General features: G+C 36.6%; 1 protein-coding gene across 3 annotated transcripts in view; it reads left to right on the forward strand.

The window, feature by feature from the left end:
- CACNA2D1 (calcium voltage-gated channel auxiliary subunit alpha2delta 1) overlaps positions 1-7,900 on the forward strand; it is a 364,493-nt gene extending 356,593 nt beyond the window's left edge. For all 3 annotated transcript variants that reach the window (XM_074538781.1, XM_074538782.1, XM_074538785.1), the window contains one exon: positions 3,328-7,900. In XM_074538781.1, coding sequence (XP_074394882.1) covers positions 3,328-3,444 — 117 coding nt within the window. In that variant the 3' untranslated portion in view covers positions 3,445-7,900. The remainder of the gene's footprint in view (positions 1-3,327) is intronic.
- Positions 7,901-23,855: the final 15,955 nt, after the last annotated feature.

Raw genomic sequence — 23,855 nt, forward strand, 5'->3', positions numbered from 1 at the left:
ACAGTGAGAGTTGAACAGAAGAAAATTATAGTGTGAAATTCTGTGGGGAAAAAAATTAATTTAGATAGGATTTACTGTACCTTCTTTGCCACGAGTATTTTTGTTTTAGCTTACGACACAAAAGAATTAACTGATTCCAGAGACAATATTTAGAAATTGTTCTTGGCAGAACTGCTGGTTTACCACTGCAAATTGGTCTACAAACCTCAGAAATTTGATGTGGCTTTAATCAATATGAGGTTAAAATCTCACTAAGCTTTAAATATGTGTATAAGCTTTGTATGCTTTTGTGTAGTGCAGTTTAATGCTGTCGTTCATAATAAGATGATGACTGTTCTGCATGAGGCTTCCAAGATATTCTCTACTTGTGAATTGTGAATCCTTTAAAAATTTCCCTGTGTAGTCTTAGGGAGAAGGGAAAAAAGATACTAAAATACTTCATTTCCACCCAATAGGAATATTACATTGTATGACTGGTGAATGTAAGAGAGGTTGAGAAATTGTGCTGTAGTTTAAAAAATAACAAAACTCATACAGCAGATAGAAAGAGACAACAGAATGGAAGGTTTTTTTCAAAAAGATGTGGTGGTAGGATTAATTTATCAACATAATTTGCATAATTTGGTGTAACGCAAGATTACGTAGGCTGAGTCCTGTATAACTCTATATGTGGAGGCCCACTTGCTATACTGGATGCCATTTTTGCTATAAAGGTATTTTCTCTTCATGATATGCACAATTTTGTTTAAGACCTTCAGTTTACTACTTATACTCTCCAGACATCTCCTGTCTGTTGGAAATTTTAAATCTCCTGCTTTGCTTTCAACTCTTTCTTCAAAGATGACTCTTCTAAGTAATTTCAGTGATAAGAATAATAAATACCAAGAGGTAACACTGAGTACCATTCACTGAATTCTTGTGAGAGGAAACCTTTACTGATAATTCTGTTTTTGATGGTATTCACTGTAAGGAAGAAGCAACAGGGTTATTTTTAAGTGCTTTAAATAGAAATAAAGCTGCATGACAAGACACAATGCAGATGCAAATAGTGACAGAGCCAAACTAAATAAACCAGAATGTTCAGTGCATCTTGAAATCTTAGCATCCTGTACAAATCTGGTGTTAGCAGAGTTCACTTAGGACTTCTTGTTGACCAGAAATCTTAGGAATTTTGAACTTGTAGAGTGCAATCAACCAAAAAGAAATAAAACCAAACCAAAACAACAGCAACAAAACCAAACAAAACAAAAGGCCTAAGCCAAAACTATACAACTAAATTATAAAGTTTACACATGAAAGAGCTATATCTGGAAAAAGCTACTGTTAATAAAGAATGGCAACCAACATGAGGTATTTGCTTTAGGACAAAATGAATTTTTATTTCTTTCTAAGAAAACTGAATGCTATTTTTGGGGGTTTCTTTAGGGCTTGGGATTGTTGCAGTTTTTTGCATCCAAGTTTCTAAAAGAGACTCTTGGTGAATGCTATAACTCCTGATAATGTACTGGGTCTACTTTGTCTGCTTTATCTGATTTTCCATATTTTTTCCCAAACTGTTTTGGAAACCTACCAGCTTTAAAGAATGCATTGTGTGCAAAATAAATAGCATTATAATTCTCACCCATTAAAGCTGGTATAAAGAACTCATTGAAGGTCTTTCCTATGCCCTGCAATTCCCAAATTATGTCTTTACACCTCTGTTATGAAGGAGTTGCCCTAACATCATATTTGGCTTTGTGTTTTTAATTTAGTCAAAAAATTTCTATTATCATTTCAGTGTATTCTGCAAAGAGGTTTCAAACAACCACTTTGAAACCCCCCCTGTCCATTTCCTGTTTATATTGGATCTGCCATTTTTATGTACTTTCTTGTTCTTGCCCATTTGATTAAACTTGATGTCCTGCATTGCTATTCTTACAAAGCTGGGAAGTTTTGCTTAAGGAATGCAAAATTTGCTTAAGGAAATTTGCTAATAAATTAAAGCTTGTTTAATGACTCTTTCTTATTTATCATGATTTTATGTTTTATAGACACACACATATCCACACACACCCACCCCAGTCTTGTCTGGGGTATATTAAGTATTAATTGCATATGCCTCAGTGGCATGTCAGTCTGAACTAGGAGCTTTTCTCTGTTGGCCTTCCTCTGCTTTCTGTTATATATATACTTTTTAATTTCTGTGCCAGGAGTCAGTCGGTTACAGTCAGATTTAGTTGTCTGTCCTTCCCTGCACATATTGCTCCTGTTCAAGAAGTTTCCCCAGTTGCTAACATACCTAAATTCCTTTCCACCTACATTGTTTTCTTGCCCTTGGAGGCTTGGAATCTTTTGGAAAATGGAAAGTGTCTTTTTATACCATGGGTGCAGAATCCTGTGAAAACAAGAGAAAGACCAAATATTTTCAGCCTTTAGAGCTACCCATGAATCTCAGACTTCTCAGACAAAGTGGAGAGGGGAAAATTTTCCTGGTGTTTTAGGTACCAATCAGAGTTTGTGTCAGTCTTGAAAAACAAGGTTTAAGGTGTTACGGGCTCCAGAACAGGTATCGAATGTATTTCAGCCAGACTAATGAATAAGTCCAAAATGTGAATGGTATTAACCATTATAAGTAAAGAGAGACCAAAGATCAGCAATTAATGGTGGAGAGGAATGAGGAAGAGTGGTGTGACTGCTGTGTGGCACAAGGAATAGTTACTATTGCATGACAACAGTGCAGATGAGAGAGAGCTTCAAACTCTGTACAAGTAGTGCAATAGAAAATTTCCTTGTTGTACTTTAATAGAGCACCAGAGGCAGAGAAAGGATTTTCATTCTCTTTAATCATATCTTCACCTGCAGACCATATTCATTTTATTGTGCAGTCATTTGATGAAATGGACATAAACATATTTTTGTGTTTGTTTTCCAAACTTGAAAAGTTATCTGTTCTTCTATCTTTTCTCACAATAAAGTCATACTCACAATCTGAAAATGAATGCAATTTTAAGCAAATAGATGGTGTTTACTGGGGCCCCCAGGTATGTTCCATAGCATTTGTAGATGGATGGTGTAAGTATCCCATCTAGTTCATACGTTTTTGCTGTAAACCTTGAAAGTATTTAATCCTCCGATGTTTATAGTTAAAGTAATAGCGCCACTCTTTGTACCAAAAACCAGGGGAACTTCCAGGGATTATTTTACTGTTGTTTTAGCAAAATAACACATATAAGACCAAAAATGATGCCTCAATTGTAGTTCAAAACATTGAAAACTAAGCTGTAGGTTACCTCTCCAGCAGCTTCCCTGTAATTAATATTAAATGATTTCTTCCCTTCTTGTCGGCAGGAGGATTCGGCTGACTGCGGTGGGGCCTCTGGTCTGAGTCCATCACTGTGGTCTATGGTAGCAATTCAGTTGGCCCTGCTCTGGCTGTTATCTGGCAGCAGACACTGCCAGTTATGACCTTGCTAAACCAAAACCTGCATAACTTAACCGAGACCTGGCCAAAACGATAGCCTCAGTTCCATTTCCGAAAGGGTCAGCCGCTGAGAGAGCAGCAGAAGAGCAGCGCTCGCGTCTGATTCCCGCGCGTTGTGGGACTCATCGGGGCGCCACGCCGCCTGCATGTTGGAGTGTCAGATCCTCACCCGTGTGTGAATGCTGCATCATCCGCGCCATCCAAACTGATTTCTGTACCTGCCCCGCTGGGGAAAGCTAAAACCTTCTGTTTATTCATTTGTTTGTTGTTGTAATCTTGATGACTTCATGTAAAAGGGCTCCCCTAACAATAGCTGATGTATATGGTTTTTTGTTTCTTTTAAGCTTTGGATATCTTGAGGATTTATATTCTTTTACATGAACAGTTTAAAAACCAAAAAGAAAAAGAAAAAGGAAAATGTTCTCCCCAATACAAATTACTGGCACCACAATGGCTGCTTTTAACATCACTTTTGTCCAAACTTGTTGAGTAAAATGAAAATATTGGCCAGTCTTCACCAGAAGTTCAGCATGATTAGAATGCTTTATGATGAGTGGTTAATTTTCCAAAATGAATCCTACAGCCAGCTAAGCTTTGGTAGGTTGACATTGTATGTAGAAAGGAGGAAAGGGAGAAAACTACTGTTTTTCAAAATTCAAAGGTACTGGAGAGTGTAACTAAAAAAGTGATTTTCATCTTAAACTTGGTATAATCTTCTGTCAGAAAAAAATTGTTAATTTAAATGTAATATTCACCTCCTTTTCACAATGCAGTTACATATAAAGCTAGTAGAAATTCTTCAAAGGCTGAAACAAAAATGCTTGTGAATAAAAAATGTCTTTGTGATATTTGAATGTTGGTTTCCAGGGGTATTTTGCATGATGATGATGCTAAGTTATTGTTTTTCAGTTTGTTTTCTTTGATGGTAGAGTATAGTTCATTGAAAAGATAACAGAGTGATTCTTGTATTGTGTGAGAAATTGAACATTGCAATGTGTTGCAATCAAATCATATTACATTATATTATGAAACAGAGCTCTGAATATACTGTGCAATGAAAAAGCTGAGAAAATAGGGTAAATATAGCTATTGTAACAAAAGGGTTGAGGTGGATTTTTTACAGAATAGCGATCTCATGAAAACCTGTGTACAGATATTTTAAGAATATAAAAATCAGATTTAACACATTTATTTTTGGAAGTATATGTTCTCTAAGGTTCATATCAGGTTCCCCCTTTGTTTTCTTCATATGAACCCACCTATAATATTAAAACTTATGCTGTTGCTATTTATTATTGAAAATAGCATATTTAACAGCAAAATGATCTGGTTGCTGCAATTAGAAAAAATATAAACAAATGGGGAGCCTTGAATCTATATGTATGCACATTGATACTTGATTGTGAATAATAACTCTAGAAGTTGTTTTTATACAACCTCATTGGTGATACAGGTTGGTGCAGTAAATTACAATATTACAGTGTAGCATAGTGTTGATGCAAAATATGATTTGCGCTTTTTTTTTTCTAGTTTTCAGAACTAAACAGTATTGCAAGACAGCTAAACCAATGAATGTGCAACTCTGCTGGTATTGTACAGTTCTGCTAACAACTGCAATATGCAAATATTAATATGGCACAATACACTAGCTCATTAAAAAATAAAAAAATGCAAATCATCAATATGTATATGCTGGCAATTGATTGATATAATTTTGATCATGCCAAAAGTTTAAAAAAAAATGATTGGGCATGCATTAATATCCTGTGAAAACTGAGGAAGCTACTCCAAGCCATGGCATGGCTTGAACGATCAGATGTCTACTGTAGTTATACTCATGGCTGGTTCATTGTTTTTCATGTACCTTGGCTCCAGCTGTGTATTTTCTCATGTTTGGAAATACGGTGAGTGAAAAACAGAAATCCTGACCTTTTGATCAGTGATTAAATCTAGGTTTAAAAAAATTATACCTAGCAATGTCATAGGATTAAAAGTACAATTAAATGTTTTGGATGACTTCAGGTCCTCAGGGAAGGTGAGCTAATGTTGATGATAAGGGTGAAGATAAACTTGGAGCTCTGCCTTCTAGTCATAGTGCTGTAGTTCTATTCACTCTAGCACCAATTACCACCTGATAAAAATTTGGTTTGAGTGTTTCTAATGCCAAGACTGCATCCAGTGATTTTCCTTAATGTGGTCAATTGTTGTTCTATGGGAGGAGCAAGTTTTCTAGGATTAGGCCAATAATTACTGCACTCACTGCTTTTACTCTGAGGTTACTTTAAGTATTTGTTGGTTTGTGTTGTGCTCTTTTTATTTCACGTTAGTATAATATGTTCTCTATAGTTTTCATTTAGCTTCCCAAAGAAACCCTTCATGGACAAGTTGCACTGTTTAAAACACTTTGCCTTTGCTGGTAGGCCATATTCAGAGTTACTCAGTAAGTATTTGATTAGAGTTTGTTGGAAGAAAGAAAGATGGCACAAATTCATGCTGCCACAGGAAACATCTGTGGCTTTTGCTCTCATCCCACTTCCCTTAGAGTGCTCAGTGCAAGAGGAGGGAGAAGCCCATGCCATGCAGACACACAGCCCTCCTTGGTGATCCAAAGTGGGAAATGTCCTTTGTTCCTCTCCTTTGCCCCTCAATATTACCTGAAAAAATGTGTTTCTATATAAATATTTGGCCTTCCAGCTAACATTATGACGTTGTATATAAACATTTAGTCAATATGATTCCCATCTTATTAATACTTTTGAAAGTAGTATTTTAAATACTTTGAAATTATATATTGTAGTATATTCAAGTAATTGTCAAGACTATTTTTAAATACCCCAATATCTGCAAAATGAAAAACATAGACCAAAAATGCAATCTGAACTTCAGCTATCTCAAAATGTCAATACCAGTCTAATAGAAATAACTTGCATGAATAAATTCTCATGCAGAAGAGTATCCTTATTCTCACAGTGCATCATAGTCATCTTTTCTTGTCTTTGAAAAAAGAAGCTTGAGCCTAAAATTTAAATTAAAATATTTTAAGATATGATATACTGTAAAAAGCTGAGGTTTTTAAAGTCAGATGCAAGGCTCTGTCAATGGATGCTCAGCTCCTTTAATAGCATGAAGGGAACTGTTGGGACTGGTTCAGTTCACACAAAAGTCATGCAGTGTATTGTACATCTGACAAGTAACCACCAGTAAAGTTGTTACAGCATGGTACTGTGCAGAACATGATCTGAGGACTTAACATGAAAGGTTTCTTTCTAGTTTTTTTCTTTTAAACAACCAGCATTACTGCCGAAACACTGACCGTGGTCCATATTTGTAACAGGTTTTTAACATGACATAGCAGGTCTGATTGACAAGATTTTTAGGTCCTGTACCTTTAAGACTTTAGTATGATCTTTTTCATGTTTCTAATGCTTGAGGCTTTACTGCTTAACTTGACAAAAAAAAACAGTGTTGCTGCCATTTGTAAGTTTTCCTACAATATTCCTTTTATTAACTTAAAACCTGGCCTTACTGGTTTCAAATAGGCAGTATCCCTTTTAAGTGACCTTTGCAACCCAAGTGTTACTTGCTGTGGTTGAGAGCTTTTTGCTGTCACTGAAGAGACATTAAAACCTTTTTTTCCCATTAACACATAACAAACATGCTTAGTATGACTTAATTCCAAAACACAACCTCAGTACCACTGATCCAAAAATTCAGATGCTAGCACACTGGTTATTAAGAAATATATTAATGCCAAAAAGGCATTGCAATGCGCTCGAGTGTTTTTGGAATGTCAACCTAAGGTGAAATCTTAATAACTCCTTTCTTAGGATAAATTTTACCCTAACTTCATCAGACATCCAAGCCTTTAACAAAGGCCACATTTATTATTATTTTGTTCATACCACAATGTTAATATTGTTAATACTCATTGTACACTATTGTAAAAAGATTAAAACAAAGCATCTGAATACAATTCAAGACTTTTGAAAAGTTAGCCTCACCCTGTTCCCAGCTACTTGCATCTGTCCTGTTTATGGTTTAAAAGAAAAACATCATCTTGAAGAAATATTTCACTGAGGCTAAAGGGATACTGTCTTGTTCAGATGCCATGAAATTTCGATTGTGATCTGACAAAGCTGTCTTCTCTTCTTGTGTTGTATGGAATGTCTGGATCATGCTTTCTGGGATATTTTTATTGAAATGCTCAGTGTGCGTTTCTGCAAAAAAAGACTTGGTTGCTCTTACAAGGCAAGCAGGTCTTTCTCCCTTTTCTTGTGTTCTCTTGACACTTTTGTGGAACTTGACAAGCCTGGAAAAAAAATAATTTTTTTGTAAAAATTTGTACAATAATGTTATAAAAAGTTTATAATCCTAGAACTGTTGTGTTAATTATTGTGCAAAAACAGTATATTCAGAATAAAAGTTTATCATTTAAAATCAGCAACTATTTTATTGTTCATTCTGTATAATAAAAACATGTAAATAAGCCTATATTATTTGCTATATAGTACTTCTGTGTTTCATGTAATTAAACCTAATTGTCTGAGGAGAGTGAAGACAGTGACTTAACACAGGTCTTCATGGGGTTCAGAGAAGGATGCACAGCAACCTTCATTTCTGTTTCATTTGTGACTCTGAAAGTTAAAAAAAAAAAAAAAAAAAAAAAAAAAAAAAAAAGTGGAAAAGAAAAAAACCCCAAAACTGAGAGTCTGTAAAGCTCTCAGTAAATTAAGAGTCTGAGACAGCTGAAGTATCCCTGTTGTCCTGAAACAATTTCTTTTGGAAAGGTTGCCATTTGCTAACTTATGGGTCCTGCCCAAGCTGTTATCCCCACCTCTGACCAAAACTGAGTCATGATCCAGTCAGCTTCTGTACTGCTGCTGTTCTTAGCTGAGGACTATAATTAAAGTGGATGTGTGTACCTCAATAAACAGGCTTGGGGTGCCAAGGAGGTTCTTTGCTGGGTTTCAGACTTCCTGCAGGGGCACTGGCGATCTCTGAAGTCCAGGGCAGAAAGCTGCAAGTAGCAACTGCTTTAGAAGCCTGAATTTAATCCTTGACCGCGAGTGTGACAGCCTAGAGAGAATGGCAGTTGTAAAATTCTGATGGATTTACTGGATCCCTGAGGAGTAGATAAGAGAATAAGAAATCAAATGCAGATTCTAGTGCTGCAAAGTAATAGATCACCCATGTGGAAATGCTACAAGGCAGTGCATGACACTGTGCATCAACAACCAGAGATTACCAGCCTCAACTAGATTAAACATTGCTGCCTAACTACATGATTATCCCCACATGCTGAATGCACTCCTCCATGATTTCTGTAGGCTGACTGCCATTAAGATGTAGAAATAAATAAATCCCCAAAATCCCTTTCTTGTACATGTTTAGTTTAATTGCTGTATTACAATGCACTAGTTATTAAGTAAAGGAGAAGACAGTCTTGGACAACACAAGGTTTCAAGGTTTTTCCCCCACACTTCTGGAACTTATAAGCATCTTTGACTTCATCAGTTTGATACAGGAATGGCTGCACTGCAGTGAGATATTCTATATTCATCCCTTGTGCAAATCAAACCAGAATGCACTTGGCCTGTCATATTGTATTATTTTGAGAGATGACTTCACATTGTCCAATGCAGCTCTATTGCTGCTAACCATCTACAGAAATCAAGACATTACATAACAAAAATATTACAAAATGCATTCATTGTCGCATCTATTAGTCCAGTGTTCCTTGCAATGCTTGACTGAAAAATGCCCACCCTAAATGGTACAGCATTTTCTCTGTTGCTTAAGACATTGAGAACAATGTCTCTCTTTCCAATCATTTGGAAATATACAAATATATTTTTTCCAAAATGTATATGGGGGAAGAGGAAAGAAAAATGAGACTTCCAGGAGAATGGCTTAATCTGCATTCTAACTGTATTTCTTCTAATTGTTTTGAATATTTATTAATTTCTCTCTTTGTCAGATTGAGAATATCACATCCTCAGGAGCTGACCTTTTCTTTTGAAACCTTGTTCAGAAACCCAGACACCTTTTAGTGAAGTCTTCCCTTTAAAGAGAATATCTGCCCCTCTTTTCCTTTTGGGGTTTTTAACCTTTTTACTCCTCTGTGTGTTATAAATCTTTCCTTGACTAAATCTCCAGCCCATATTGTATTGATAATCAGTGTATCTTTTGAGGAAATGATAAACATGTTTATGATTTCTCTCACCTAGCTGTTCTCAATTGATTTTGAGTTACTGAACAGTGACCGAAGTTTAGGAGCTGGTTACACATGCTGCAAGACTTAGACAGGCTTTAACCATCTGCCTTAATGATTGGAAAGTGAGTTCTTTGAAGAGACTTTTCTAGCGCTATTTTAGTTGTATGCCTTTTGAAAGAGAAGAGTTAACTTATTAAGGAAAATTTCCTTAATAAGAAATTTTATTATTATTTATTATTTATTATTTATTATTTATTATTTATTATTTATTATTTTATTATTTTATTATTTATTATTTATTATTTATTATTTATAGAAAGAATGAATGTTCTACTTCATCCATTAATTTTTTTTTGTTTGTTTTTTTTAGTGTGTTTTTAGCACTGCTAGTTTCTGACAGCTGTTTTGAGAAGCAAATATGAAATATAGGATTTCAGTGGTATTCACTCTTCCTTTTCAAGAGTATCTTCCAGTTATTTTTTTCAACCACCGAATTAGTTCTTTCATAAACAAAATAAAATGTGGATTTGGAAATGAAATCTCACTCAGAATTTCCATTTTAGCTTCTGTGGCTTTATCCAGACTCTTCTTGAGACCCAGACTCTTGTGATCTCAGCCTCCGTTCTGTGGCTTGATTATTAAAAAATAAATTTTTTGAGCATTGTAATACATACACTATGGAAATGTTAATTAACATGCCTGGAACACTGACTAACAGCACAATGTTTTGGTATGTGTGGTTAGCATGTATTATTCTTGTTAGCTTGTTCCTTATTATTCTTGTTAGCTATTTTGGGAGTCCAAGTACTGCACATTATGGTACATGTTAGTCAGATTGACATATAAACTCTGGGATCTTCAGGAATTAATTAATCTACAGGAATTAATTAGCTCTAAGAGAAAATTGCAGATGCTGAGGGTCCCCTCTGCCTAAAAAGATACTGTAATACCTAACTTCAAGTGGGTTGAAAGTTAGGAGCTGTTTGTCCTGTTTGTCTGTAGTCTGCACAAAAGAGAAAAGACTACATATAATGATATAATCCATATAAGGATTTGATTTTAATATCTTTTGGGAATACCAATCTGGGAAATAGCAGACAGGAAACTTTGAGAACTTGGGGCTAAATTTTATGCAGTGGGATGCACTAAGTGAGCACTAGGGGTCTGTGTTCCTGAGGTGGATAGTGGAGATCCATGATATATAGAATTTCTCCCTATGGAGTAGGGAGAACTATCCCAATGACGAGGAAAAGGCTCCACTGGGAGTCTTACTGCAGTTTGCATACACACATTTCTATTGAAATTGAGGCATGAGGGTGCTAGATCCAGAGAAAATCCAAATAATGGAGATATATTCACTCAAAACTTGACTCTTCTGTTTTTCAGGATCAACCCAGTTCAATTTCTGGGCTCAGGAAATTCCCCTTAAGACAAGGCAGATGTGAATCTAGGCTCAGAGCTCCCAGGGAATGATGAAGACCTACATCTGCTTTAAAGGCCATTGCTATGCAGACACAGTGGAGGAGATGCCAAACTCCAGGCTCTGAGAGGAGCTTGTTTGGTGCCTGTGGTTGGAGCACAGTCTGAGCTAACCCTGAATGCCTTCCAAAGAAGAGGGGACATAGTAGTGGGGGTGAAGGGGATGTTACTCATCTTTTGAATCATGTTCTTTCACGTATAATATGTGTCTCAAAAGTGTAAAGTTTGGTTCTAGTCTTTTTTAGTCTGAGAATATCTATTCTCAGAGAGTAGAGAGGATCTGAGCACTTACATTCAGAGGCAGCAATGACCACTAGCCCATAGGTTGGATGACTACCTTGAATGGTCTGGCTGTCAGGCTGTTGAAGATATGTCAGCAATAAGAAGACAACTAATTGCCTTTAAGCATTTGTTGTCTGGTGTTTTAATGAAATTTTAATACAGTTTATAGTAATTGTTATTATTTCATTATGGAATGAGAAGAAATTTAGAGATAGGTAGAACTTGAAGATCTGGAAAGTTAAATTTCCGTAACTATGTGCAAGCTATCCCAGTTTTGTGTGTTTGGGGCCTTGACTAAGTCACATTTTGGTTCATAAATGCTGTGATTTGGGATTCTGAAACTAGGGAGTGTTTCTAGGACATTTCTGAGAAGGGCATTTATGTCATTAATCACTTGAACTTTCTGATTTTTTATATTCATGTCCAGTTCTAATCTAGCAAGTTATACAGTGCCAAACTCTAAAATCAATCCTTAATTTTCAGTGAGTGCAAGGTGTCACCATCAACAAGGAAAGCAGCTGTGCTGAAATCTAAGCATTTAGGATTAGAAGTAGGAAGTATTATTGACCCCAGATTTGGTTTTAGTAGACTATTTTATGACTTGGAAAATATGTTGCTCATTGATTCATTAAAAAATTTTCTAACCACTTGTGATGGTTTCCAACTTTACATAACCCTTAGCTGAGGCAGTAGCATAGAAGAATGGTGGTGACAGATTACTTGTATTTAAGTTGGGCATTGTTTTAGCTCTTGGATCCTGGTACAGTTCATAAAATTTCTTTTTCTCAAACCTGACTTGTTGTGTGACCAAACTGTGAGGGTAATATGACCAACAGGAAAGTAAATTGTAACTAGAACATCCTGCAGAGATGGTCTCAGTAGTGCCTCCTGCTCTCCCCAGGATTCACCCACCAGGCTGAGGAGATTGCTGAGCAATGCTAGCACTGCCTAATAGTTCTCTGGGGGTGTTTTTATTTTGGGTGTTTCCACCTAAGTGGAGCACAATTGTGTATCTCTTTCTCTGTCTTCATTTATTAGCAGCTACGAGTTCAACAAACTACATAATATTTGAGCTGTCAGCTGCCTAAAATTTCAGTGAGAAAAATTGTAAGTCGGACACAATAGCTTTCAAATGCTTCCACACCTCTTGGAGAATATATGTGTTAAACTAAGATTTTGAGGTATTGAGATGTTGGGAGGAAGTATGAACACAGGCATAAATATTTTCATGTCTTTTAGATGCTACCCATGGGCTTCCAGTAACCTGTCAGTGTGCTTTGCTTTCCAAGGTCAAAGAGCCCACTGTGCTTTATTCTGGCAGATGGCATGAGTAAAAACTGTGCGTTAAAGCAGCTTGCACTTAAGGCCTCCTTTGCAAAGCATGAAGGAGAACCTATAGTGTGATATTTGATCTTTTAGAATCTCTAGTTGAGTGAAGTGCCTTAAATAGAAAATAGGCCTGTTCTGAATGAAAACCTATCCTGGGCACAGTGCAGATAGGCACCTTTATTGCTTCCAGAAGAACATGTCTCATGTAAATGGATATTCTGTTACTAGAGAGCTCTTTTTTTTTTTTTTTAATAGCTTGAATAGCCATTTAAAAATAACAGAATAGTGTGGAATGCTCTATTTTATAGCTTAGGTGTACTCACTGAGCTGTAACTAACCCTGAACTGTCTTCACCATACCTGAGGCTTTTGCCTGCAATTCAGTTGATTTAGAATCCAATGGATCCCAAAATTAAATTCCAAAACAGTGTAGATGAGCATGACAGCAGTAAAAGAGGAATTATTTTGTTTGTTTGTTTGGGAATTTCTTACCCCTACTAAACCTGCCCGCTCACCCAGAGCACCCAGATTATAAATCCTTTAAAAGGTAGCAAAAAATATGTATGAATGAACTGATCATTTTCAGGAAACACAATGTTTGTCATTGTTTCATATTAGTGTCTTTCTGCACTTTGTTTTGGTGCTTTTTCCCAAGGTTTAGGAAGTTTGTGTAATGAACTTGTATCAAAACAAAACCTGGCTCTTCCATTTTGAAGTGCAACAAGAAATGAGTGCTATACAGGATATAAGCTTTCTCTAATAGTTACAGAATCTTTTATTGAAATTCCTTTTATAGGGAATTTAATAGCTATAGCTGTGTAGGTTATCAGACGCAGCTTGAATTGTTAGTAAAATTAAAGTCAGATTTGCTGAAACAAATAGCCTGATTGAATCAGAAAAACAAAGTGGTTCAATCACCAGTATATTGCTCCTTCTATATATCTCAGACTCTACAACTACCTGAAAGGAGTTTGTAGCAAGGTGGGGTTCAGTCTTTTCTATCTAGTAGCAAGTGAAAAAGGGAGGGGAAATGGCCTCAGGTTTCCCCAGAAGAGGTTTAGATGGAAATTGGGAAAATTTTCTACACCAAAAGGGTTGTCAACCATAGGAGCAGGCTGCTCAGAAAAGTGGCGTAGTCACCATCCCTGGAGGTATTTGAGAACCTGTGGGAGTGGCACCTGGGGCCATGGCTTAGTGGTGAACATGAGGATGCTGGGTTAACAGCTGGACTTGATGTTCTTAGAGGTCTTTCCCACCCTGAAAAATTCTATGATTCTGTACCAGGGAAGCTGTATTTACTTTGTTAGTAGAGACTCAATTACTCAATTTCTAATTCTAATATTGCTTGTGATAGAGGAAGTGTCAATTTAAAACTTAAAGGTCTGCTTGACCAAATTTAAATACTTTTTGATTTGCTTGTTTGTTTGTTCTTCTGTTTGGGTGTTTTTTTGGTTTTTTTGTTTTTTTTTTGTTGGTTTGTTGGTTTTGATTTGGGTTTGGGGGTATGGGGTTTTTTTCTGATACTGTTGTGCATCATATTGCACTTAAGGAAGGGTTATTATTTTAAAGACTGCCCAGCATTTCCCTCTCAATACCAGAAACTTAAAGAGCAGATTGAAGGATTAACCACTTCTAAAAAGCAGAGATAATTAAGGATTATCTTGGGGGGGAATCCTAACTGGACTAGAGAAGATAGCTGTTCTTTCTCTGGACCAATGTCAGCAAGAGCCACTTAAAGAGTACAAAGCCATGAGATGCAGACTCTGTGTGGGTGATGCACAGTGTGGGACTGTTCCTACACAAGCAGGAACTCTTTGAGGTTCATGCTGATATCCAGTGAGGTTGGCATCCCTATGCTTCACTGCACCATTTAGGACCTTGACAATTGTTCTGTCACCTGCATGCCTGACTTGTTTCCCCTCCTCCTGGCCCATGCAGGCTGCTCACAGACCCCATCCCCTGTGCCCAGCAGTGCTGCACCTGCAGGCACCTTTCAAACATTTCTGTACACAGAGCATTACCCTCAGCCTCTGCTCTGAGAGCATTTCCCACCATTGGGGAGAAGAAAACCTGACATATGAAATTCATAATTAAAGCCACAGATTATAAAGTTTGAAAAGTATGTCTAGAGTGTCTGGATACAGTTTTGCATGGACCAGTGCAATCCTTGGCTGTGCCAGGCAACTGCCTTTTGGAAATATTGGGTGGCCTGAAATGATTCTGATTAGCTTTTGCTTATGTAAAAATGATCAACTTCATGACAGCATCTGTTACTAACCCAAAGGTCATAGATGTCTAACTTGTATTTATATGAAATAGAACCAGATGCAGACTATAAAATGATCTGAATATTTTTTAAATGACTTCACTGATATTTTGCCTCATATTTTCTTACAATTCATGATTAATATTTTTGAAGGTTATTTATCTTTCATCTTAGGTTCCACTGTTGTTGACTTAACCTTAAGAAGTCTTGATAGAGCTTAAGAAGGAAGATCATTTGCTGAACGTATTTTTAAAATATACTTTAATTAGTAAAACATGAATTGAAGTCTGTAGAGTTATAAATTACAGATAGTAAAAGAAAATTATATGTTTGGTTTTTTTCTTTTTTTTTCTCACAAGCAGGGTAAAGCTGAAGAATTTTTTGTCCTTTTAATATCCTGCTGTGGATGATAAAACTATGTCAAATAGATTAACGACTTTTGACCCAACAGCCATGATTGGCAGAGGTAGAATATATACAGCATGCTGTCTCTTTCCTCATTTTGTATTACTAGTAGTAGGCTATAACAATTAAAGGACAAAGTTCTCATCTTATTTTTAGTGGCAGAAATTCAAGAAATATTTGTCCTGAAAGAAAAATATTATTTATGGAAAAGCTTTCTGAGGTTTCTAGTAAGGCTGTCTGGTTGCTCCAAGAAACAAAAGTCGCAGGCAATTTTCTGAAAACCATTTAGCACTTGATTCATTCTATTGCTGGGGGCAACACTGCACATGCATGAGGCCAAGTATGTGTTTGAATACTTTCACTGAATAAAATGATATGACAAAATTATAAATTTCTGTCCACAGTGTGAATTCTTTTAGGCTTCTTTTTGAAGTTACTTATTGTTTGAGATATGACTGCCAATTTTGTCTGTACAACTTTTTTTAGTGTTATATATATTTATTCTTTAAAATAAAATAGTTTTAAAATGCTTGTTTTAAGAATGGTACTTTAAGTTCTCAGATGCAATTTTCCTAATGCCAAAAAAAAGTAATAAAAAGTACAAAGTGTGTTCTCTACAAGAATTTTTGAAATAATTTCAACAAATGGCAACATCAATAAAAACGTATTTGAATCATTATCACACCACATCTCAAGAATTATGAGACATTTGGTAACACATCAAACCTTCATAGGGAAATGAAATAATGGTTAAAATTGTGAATAAATCCTGTGAACTTTGTTCTTTGTATAAATTCCATATTCCAGTTGCAAAGATTGTAAAGAAAATACTCCTATCACTTTTGCATCTTCCAATCACTTTTCAAAGCAAATTGTGTTTTCTCTATAACAGCTGAAGAAGGAAATGTATTTTCCTTTGCATGAGGTGCAGAGGTCTGAAATAATCCATGAATACAAGATGATAAACAATAACTGAAATTAGAGTGCAGTGTAAGAAAAGCTGATGACATATCCAACAACTCTGCAGTTGTGTTTGTGACTTGCAAGGTAAAGGCCATGAAATAACTCCTCCAGTTCTCTTGCTTGTTAGTTTGTTTTTAGAAAAGGGACTTATAAAACTGTACAGTAAATTCTTTGCTGTGAGGGTGAGCAGGCACTAGAACAAGTTTCCCAGAGAGGTTTTGGGTGCCCCATTCCTGTGTCGCTATAGGACATGAAATAAAATGACACACACACTGGAAACTCCAAGGTAAAAAGAAGGGAAGTTTAATTTCTGGCTACAGCATTTATAGATTTTCAAAAGTTACAGGAGATTGGAGGATAATAGTGCCACCTCTCCAATAACACTGGACAAGCCAACAGTCCATCAAATTTCTCCTCCAGAAAAGAATGTAAAACAATAATTTTTTACATGAAAATGAGTGAAAAAGTTCATTTTAAGAATGTAAACATCAGAAGGCTTAAAAGAACTTAGAAGAACGGGATGACATTACAACATTCCCTGAAGTGTTCAAAGCCAGGTTGGGTGGAACATCCAATGGAAGGTTAAAGGATGGATGTGGGTTTGCTTTTTAAGACCATCAGCACCTTCTTGCAGTTGCTAACTGGTCCTGGTATCAGAGAGTTATTCCATGTCATACCGTAAAGTGTCTGCCTGATCCCCACCATTTTAACAGAGAAGACAGTTCTGGTTCAGAAATGTAAATTATCACATTCATAAATAAGATATTTGTAGTGTTAAACCTCTGTTGAACAGACCCACTACAGACAAATACCAGGAACGATTGTTTTAATGACAGTAAATGAGCTGAAAACAACCCCCATATAATAAACTTGAAAACACAGATCTTTATTTGAACATTTAATAGTCTATTTTCTGTGAAGATTCGTAGATCCAGTTATCTAGGCTAAATTCATTCTCACATTGAGTGCTGGTTCAGTACTTTAGTCCAATAAAAGCAAAGTGGGTTTTATTTGTAAAAAAATATTAGCTAAATTTGAGATTCTCTGTTGTCCAGTAACTTGGTTTCTGAGCTTTGAAAGTCCATTTTCCTCTTATTTCTCTATGAAAATAAAAGTTTTTGGGAGTGGGAAGGGAGTTTATTTTTTCTTTTTTTCTTTTTTCTGTCCATGCACCTGCACATTTTACACTGTTTTTTAAACAGCTGTGTTTGGTAGTTTAAGTGTTTCCTGTCACAAAAACAAACGATCACCCAGTGATCACCAGAAACTGTATGCTGTTTGGTGACTCATGAAGTTTCTCAGAATACTTTTAAAGCAAATAAATTAATATAACTCATAACCACAGGGCAGCATTTACAATCTGTTTGAGGAAGACAAATGAGGAGTAATGTAAGACATATGTGATTTTCTTTACTATTGGTGTCTCTTCTTTTCTACCGAGACCTGTGAAAATGGATTAACAATACATTTTTCTTACTCATATCTGAGCCCAAATACTCATCTTGTTGTCCATGCAAAATCATGGAGTGGAGTAAAGTGGAGTTTTGTTTAAAGTGCAAGGGAAACACAAATATGAGAAGGAAACAAGAGCATCATTTCAATATATAAATAAATAATGAGTATATGAGATCAGTATCTTGCAACTTAGGGCACATGAGCATCTCATGTGAGCTGTCCTGCTGACTTCAGTGGAAAACTCGCGTGATTTGTTGAATTATCCAAACAAAAATTTTTGCATTAGACATAGGAATGGCTTTAAAGTGCATAATTTGCTTCTTTCTCTTTGTGGACTGAGTGTTTACATAAGTGACATTGAGGTCAGAGCACTCCTGCTTCTTAAAAAGTTCATGCATGGAGATAATAATAATAATAATAATAATAATAATAATAATAATAATTTAAAGAAATCAAACTCTTATTTTCTTTTATGCACTTTTGAGATCATTGCTTTAAGTTCAGCATTTTATCATTCCTATTGCAGTTATTCCTTTGCATTCCCTTGAAAATGTCAGAGCTTTGTCAAATGTGGCTTCAAGTATCTCATCAGTTTGGACATGCAGTGTTTAAGACATCAGTTTGCTGATATTCTTCTTATGGTAAAATAACAAAGAAAAGGGTTCATAGTCAACTGGGAACTACAGTGAGTTTCCTGTCTTCTCACAGAATTTATCAAAAACTCTGCTGCTCACAGTTTCCAACACACACACCAGAGAAGGACCATTCTTTCTTAAGAACTAAAAAAAACTTTCAAAGACCCCAAATCCTCCCACAAAATTCCAACATTATATTGTATTAAATCCAGAAAGGACTATGGTAACAGCCAAGATTTGTCCAGCTTCCCTGGACATCTCTTCAGAAGGACAGACACTGCTAATTTTTTACCTGATGATCCTGATAGCAGGAACTTACCTCTTGGGGGATGTGTTGATAGCTTCACCCCTCTTGTTGTCTTCCCAGGCCTGGCTGTAAATTCTGCCTGTCTTGTTAAGACCTTATTCCTGTTATATTACTCAGGGAACTGTTGTGTAGGGTCAACTTTCATTCTCCTTTTCAGTCCTGTCCTGATAATTTCTCCTGTTGACAGAGAGAAAGAAAAAAAAATCACATGCACATATCTCACATACATGTATGTATGTATGTATGTATGTATGTATGTATGTATGTATGTATGTATGTATTAAAAACATATTTATTATCCTTCCACTAGCTTAGTGCTTTTGAATGTTTTTTCAAAACAATATGGATTAATCTAAGCTATGCAGATTTGAAATTTTATTTTCCTCTTCTCTTTTGGATGAGACCTTTATCTCCTTTCTGGTTTACATCTATGCTGACAGGTTTATGATATTGCTGCTATGTTTTCCCAACCATAACAGTGTAGACAACTTCTCCTAGCAGTGCAAAAGTACCTGTGTAGAACTCAGAAACAACAGGTGTGAGATTTGTGAATGGCTAAGCTATTAAGAGCCATTACCAACAAAAAGCCAGTGTTTATTGGATGCTGCTTTGTCCATAATATCAGTAACTTCTGCAATTTCATAAAACTAACTTTTATCATTGCAGTTTGGGCTGGAGTGGTTGCTGTGGGATGTATCAGAAGACAACTTCTTCATGCAGATTGGAAAGGAGGAAAATTCTCCAACATGGTCACATTCTATTTGTAACCAAAATGTCATATATGTAGAGCAGCAGAGGAGGTCCCAGTCCTTTGAGCATCCTCCTAATATAACCCAAGGCACTGCAAGGTTTCTGTAGGTCAGAAGCAATTTGTCTGGGCCTCACCCCCACAAACATTTTCTCTTTTAATTGCAGTGAATTGGAAATAGGAATTGGTGAGAGTAGTTCAGGCAAAAACTTGCACATTAAAGCAAATAATTTTTAATTCCTAGACTAGAGGCAAATTTCCCTAAGCCATTATCTATGGCTCACCACCGTCTACAGCCTTGGCTGAAAGTACACCTCCACAGTGAGACTGCAGGGATAAAGCTGCTTCACCAGGCATGTAGCACCAGCCAAGTTCCTAATGTGGGACAATTCTCTAGTTACTCTATGAAGTTAGAATGAATTTAAAAATGCAGCTGGTAGAAGGATCCAGCTGTAAATGCTAATTGCAAAGCCCTGTGGATGTGGGGTGCATCAGATGTACTTCAACTCTGTACTTCAGAGCCTTGATCCCATTTCTAATTACAATCAGCCTAAGGGAAGAAACAAGAGAAGCCTTATAAAAAATGGGCCCAAACCCAACCATGTGAAAATGCATGACCATGGTGCACAAGTGCAACCTCAGTAATGCAGGTGACTGACCCAAAAGTTTATAATATGCTCTCTGTCCTTAAAATTTATGGGTCACACTCCCAGTTCATATTCACAACTCATCTTGGATAAAATGCATCTCTCTGAGAATCTGTTGGCATTTCTACACAGCTAATTACTGCTTTTTTGTATTTGCTTGTATTTTGCATAGGACTGTATTTTCTCTCCCATTTCACACTCAGTGCTGACACAATGCACTCCCTGCCCACAGGGCTTGCCTACTTTCATCTACAGGCGGGATGCTCAGGGCTGCTTTATCTTTGCGCTGGAAATAAATATGTACAGCAATTGTGAACTACACTTGCAGGAATCTCCCTAACAGCTCTGTTTGGGCCTGAGGCTGAAGTCTGAGTCTGCCTAAAAAGACAGCAGGAGCTGAGAGATGATATTAAACCATTCTGGCACAAACCAAGTCCGTTCACCTCCCCCAGGTATTGTGAACAGAAAAGGTTAAGCGGGCAGCTCAGCTAAGTCACTTCAGATGTGTATGGCAGGAATAAATTCTTGCAGTGTGACACCCACACTGAGGAGTTGCTGGCTCCAAGCAAACTGCAGTGCAAGTTTATGAGAGCTGTGAGCTGCTCTGGTACAGGCTGGGACTCCACATGAGCAGAGCAGCCACATCCCAGAGTGAGTGCAGCCTCACAGGCAAGTTTTTCTTTTTGCAAATCACAGACTTGGGTTGCCACAAGGCAGGATTTAGAAAGCAGCATCTCAGCAATTTAGGCAGAACTCCTTGAAGAAAATGCAAGTCACAAAATTTTGACTGGCATCTTGTTTGCTCCAAGTACTTTAGTCTTGATATAAAAGCCAAAAAGCCATTAATAAGTGAAATCCACACTAATCCTCCAACAATGTCAGCATGGTACCAGTATCAAGAGAAGAGGAGTCAGTCATTAAAAGTGGAAACATCCCTCATCCAAAACAGTGCCCTGGTGACTCTGAGAACTCAGTGTTTATGCCAGAGGGTATAAAAGGAAAGATGGATAGGAAAAGAAAAAAATGGCTTGACAGTTTATCTGACAATGATCCAGTTTAACAGGAAGACAGCCCCTCTCAGTATAAATCTTTACAACTTTGATGAAGTCTATGCTTGGCTGCACCAGCACTCATGACTCTTACTCATGATTTTAATTTTGAAATAACAGCTCAGCAGTCCTTTGGCTTTCTCATTTCAGATTACCAGGCTGCAAAGGCATTGAAACTTCCCATAAGCTCTGGGAAAGAAAAAAAAAAAAAAAATAAAAAAAAAGGTCAGTTTTTCACACTAGGCCATTGGTTTTCTATGTATGCAGTTTTTTGACTGAGGAGAAGAAAGCTAAAAGAATAATTTGATTGCTTTACTGCATATTTTGAATTCAAATTGACTGTGGGCTTTTAAAATGCAAATTCAATAAACCAGGGCTTAGATACACACACTTTAGTTTGCAGCTGCTTCTAATGTTAACCATTTGTGCTGTAAATAGCATGAAGACGAGAAAGGAAAATTGGGTGATATTCATCCATGACATATGGACAGAAGTTTGGCTTCTTTTATCTTGGAAAAATATCTTCAGTTGAAAAAAAATTCAGGTATTCTACATCTTTGGCAAAACTGAGGTACATAATAGAAACTTAGCCAAAGTTTCTCAAAGTTAGAAAGGCTGAGCATTTGGTTTGATTTGAGCTGTGAGTAAAGCTTAGCTCTGAAGCCTATTTCTCTGCCAGAAACCATGCAGGTTTCTATTGAATTCCTTAGTGATTTTTTTTTCTTTAGGAAAAGCATTTGTTTAAGAGTCTTCCAAAATTTAACACCCATTGGAATAAATGCTTTCTTATGTTTATTTTTCAAATTAACCACTTAATTAGAAACTAAGTAAAAGAAATCTTGAGAATCCTGAATATTTAGTCATTAGGACATGTAGCTACAGTGCCCACATGTCTGGAAGTTTCTTACAGGTCCTGTTTTACTCAAAGGCCCGTATTCCACAGCCATATACACAGTCCAAAGCTGATCTGAGTAGAGTAAAGCACTACACAGTGCCAGGCTGTCAGAGGAGCAGTCCTGGGAGATGTTTTGATGTTCTGCAGAGCCTTCACACCAGCAGCCTGACAAAAGCTATGTCAGAACAATTCTACAGAGCAAGAGGCACAGTTTGTGGGAAGTACTCGGGAATTTACCTCCTTTTTGTTCATGCTATCAGCTGCTTTTACAATCTATTCCTTCATGACTGAAAAAAGAAAATGAAGATATTTCAGGTAATAACACTTCTGCTCTGTGAAATGAGTCATAAAGGGGAATTCTGGAATGTCACAGCTTGTGTCATGCAATGCCTTAATTGGATGTCATGTCCTCAACAGCCTGCAGTCCAAAATTGTCAACTTTACCTAAAGCTTTTGAAAGACAGAAAGAAAGAGATGGCAAATAGCAAGATGAATAGAAGCATTATGAAGCAGAATGAGATTGTGGTTTCAGCAGGGAACTGTGGAGCCCAGGGGAGTTAAGGGTGATGGAGGTTTTGTAGAAACTGAGGACCTTTTTTCCTTGAAGGGACTTGTTATTTAAAGGCCCACATTTTAACACTGCAGAGATCTCTGAATTCTGAAAAAAGTTTGGTCCATGGTTGAACTTTGATGTCATTACAAATATAAGATTTACTGTCCAAAGAAAGTGGAAGAGATGGCATTTGAGAAAGCCAAAGCCTTGTGTAGAGGACTGAGGCACTGAGAATATAAGGGTCTCTTCCTAGAAAAAAGAAAAAAACATGCCATGCAAAAGGTCCCAATGCCATATAGCTGATTTAAATAATTTCTGAGAAATCTAATTGTGCCTTTTCACTGCTCCATCAGGGTTCTGGATCTCATTCAAATAATTTCTCATCTACAAAGAAATTGCAACAGCATCCATATTATTTCTTTTCTTGTCTTTTTTTTTCCTTTCCTCATCTTTGCCTTTCCCATTTCTCATCTTTAAAATGGAAATTTTAAAGAAGTGCCAAAGAAAAGCTGAGCAGTTTTATAATATAAAAGTAGGAAGTGGTATTCATTTTCCCTAATTTTGTATCTATATCCTAGATGTTTACCATTGAGCTCAATGCTTGGCTTTCTGCCTGGTTCAAAGTGATGGGTTTAGACATTTTCTACCTTATCATCAATGTCTTTTTTTAGGATGAGAGGACATTCACCCCAAAAATGCCTGCTTCTGTCTTCTAAGCATAAGAGACAGCTGTACACTTTCACAGTAGCACAGGCTACACTCTGTGCTCAGAATTATCCTGTGCAGTTAAATTGTTTTTTATGCCCAGTTCAGCCACAGGCATCCTGTAGGATCTTTGGCAAAACATCTCTTAATTTCATGCCTATTACCTATATATAAACTTTTCACTGATCACACCCTAGTGAAAGGTTTTCAGACCCCTGTCTGAAGCCCTGTTAGACTGAGTGTTGGCCAGGGCAGGTGATCATCTTCTATTAAGAAGAATCACAATCCAATTTGGAGCTATGAACTGTTATGCTCATTGCAGTAATTTTTAATGCCAAGCCACTTTTTTATTAATATTCTTTAAAACACCTTGAAGAGGTGAAATACTGAGAATGATTTAAAGTTAAAATAATAAGTAAAAAAGCATAACTATGAGTTGAAGACAACGAGAGAACTCTATTGGG

This window comes from Zonotrichia albicollis, chromosome 4 (genome assembly GCF_047830755.1).
Source record: "Zonotrichia albicollis isolate bZonAlb1 chromosome 4, bZonAlb1.hap1, whole genome shotgun sequence".
NCBI classification, from domain to species: domain Eukaryota; kingdom Metazoa; phylum Chordata; class Aves; order Passeriformes; family Passerellidae; genus Zonotrichia; species Zonotrichia albicollis.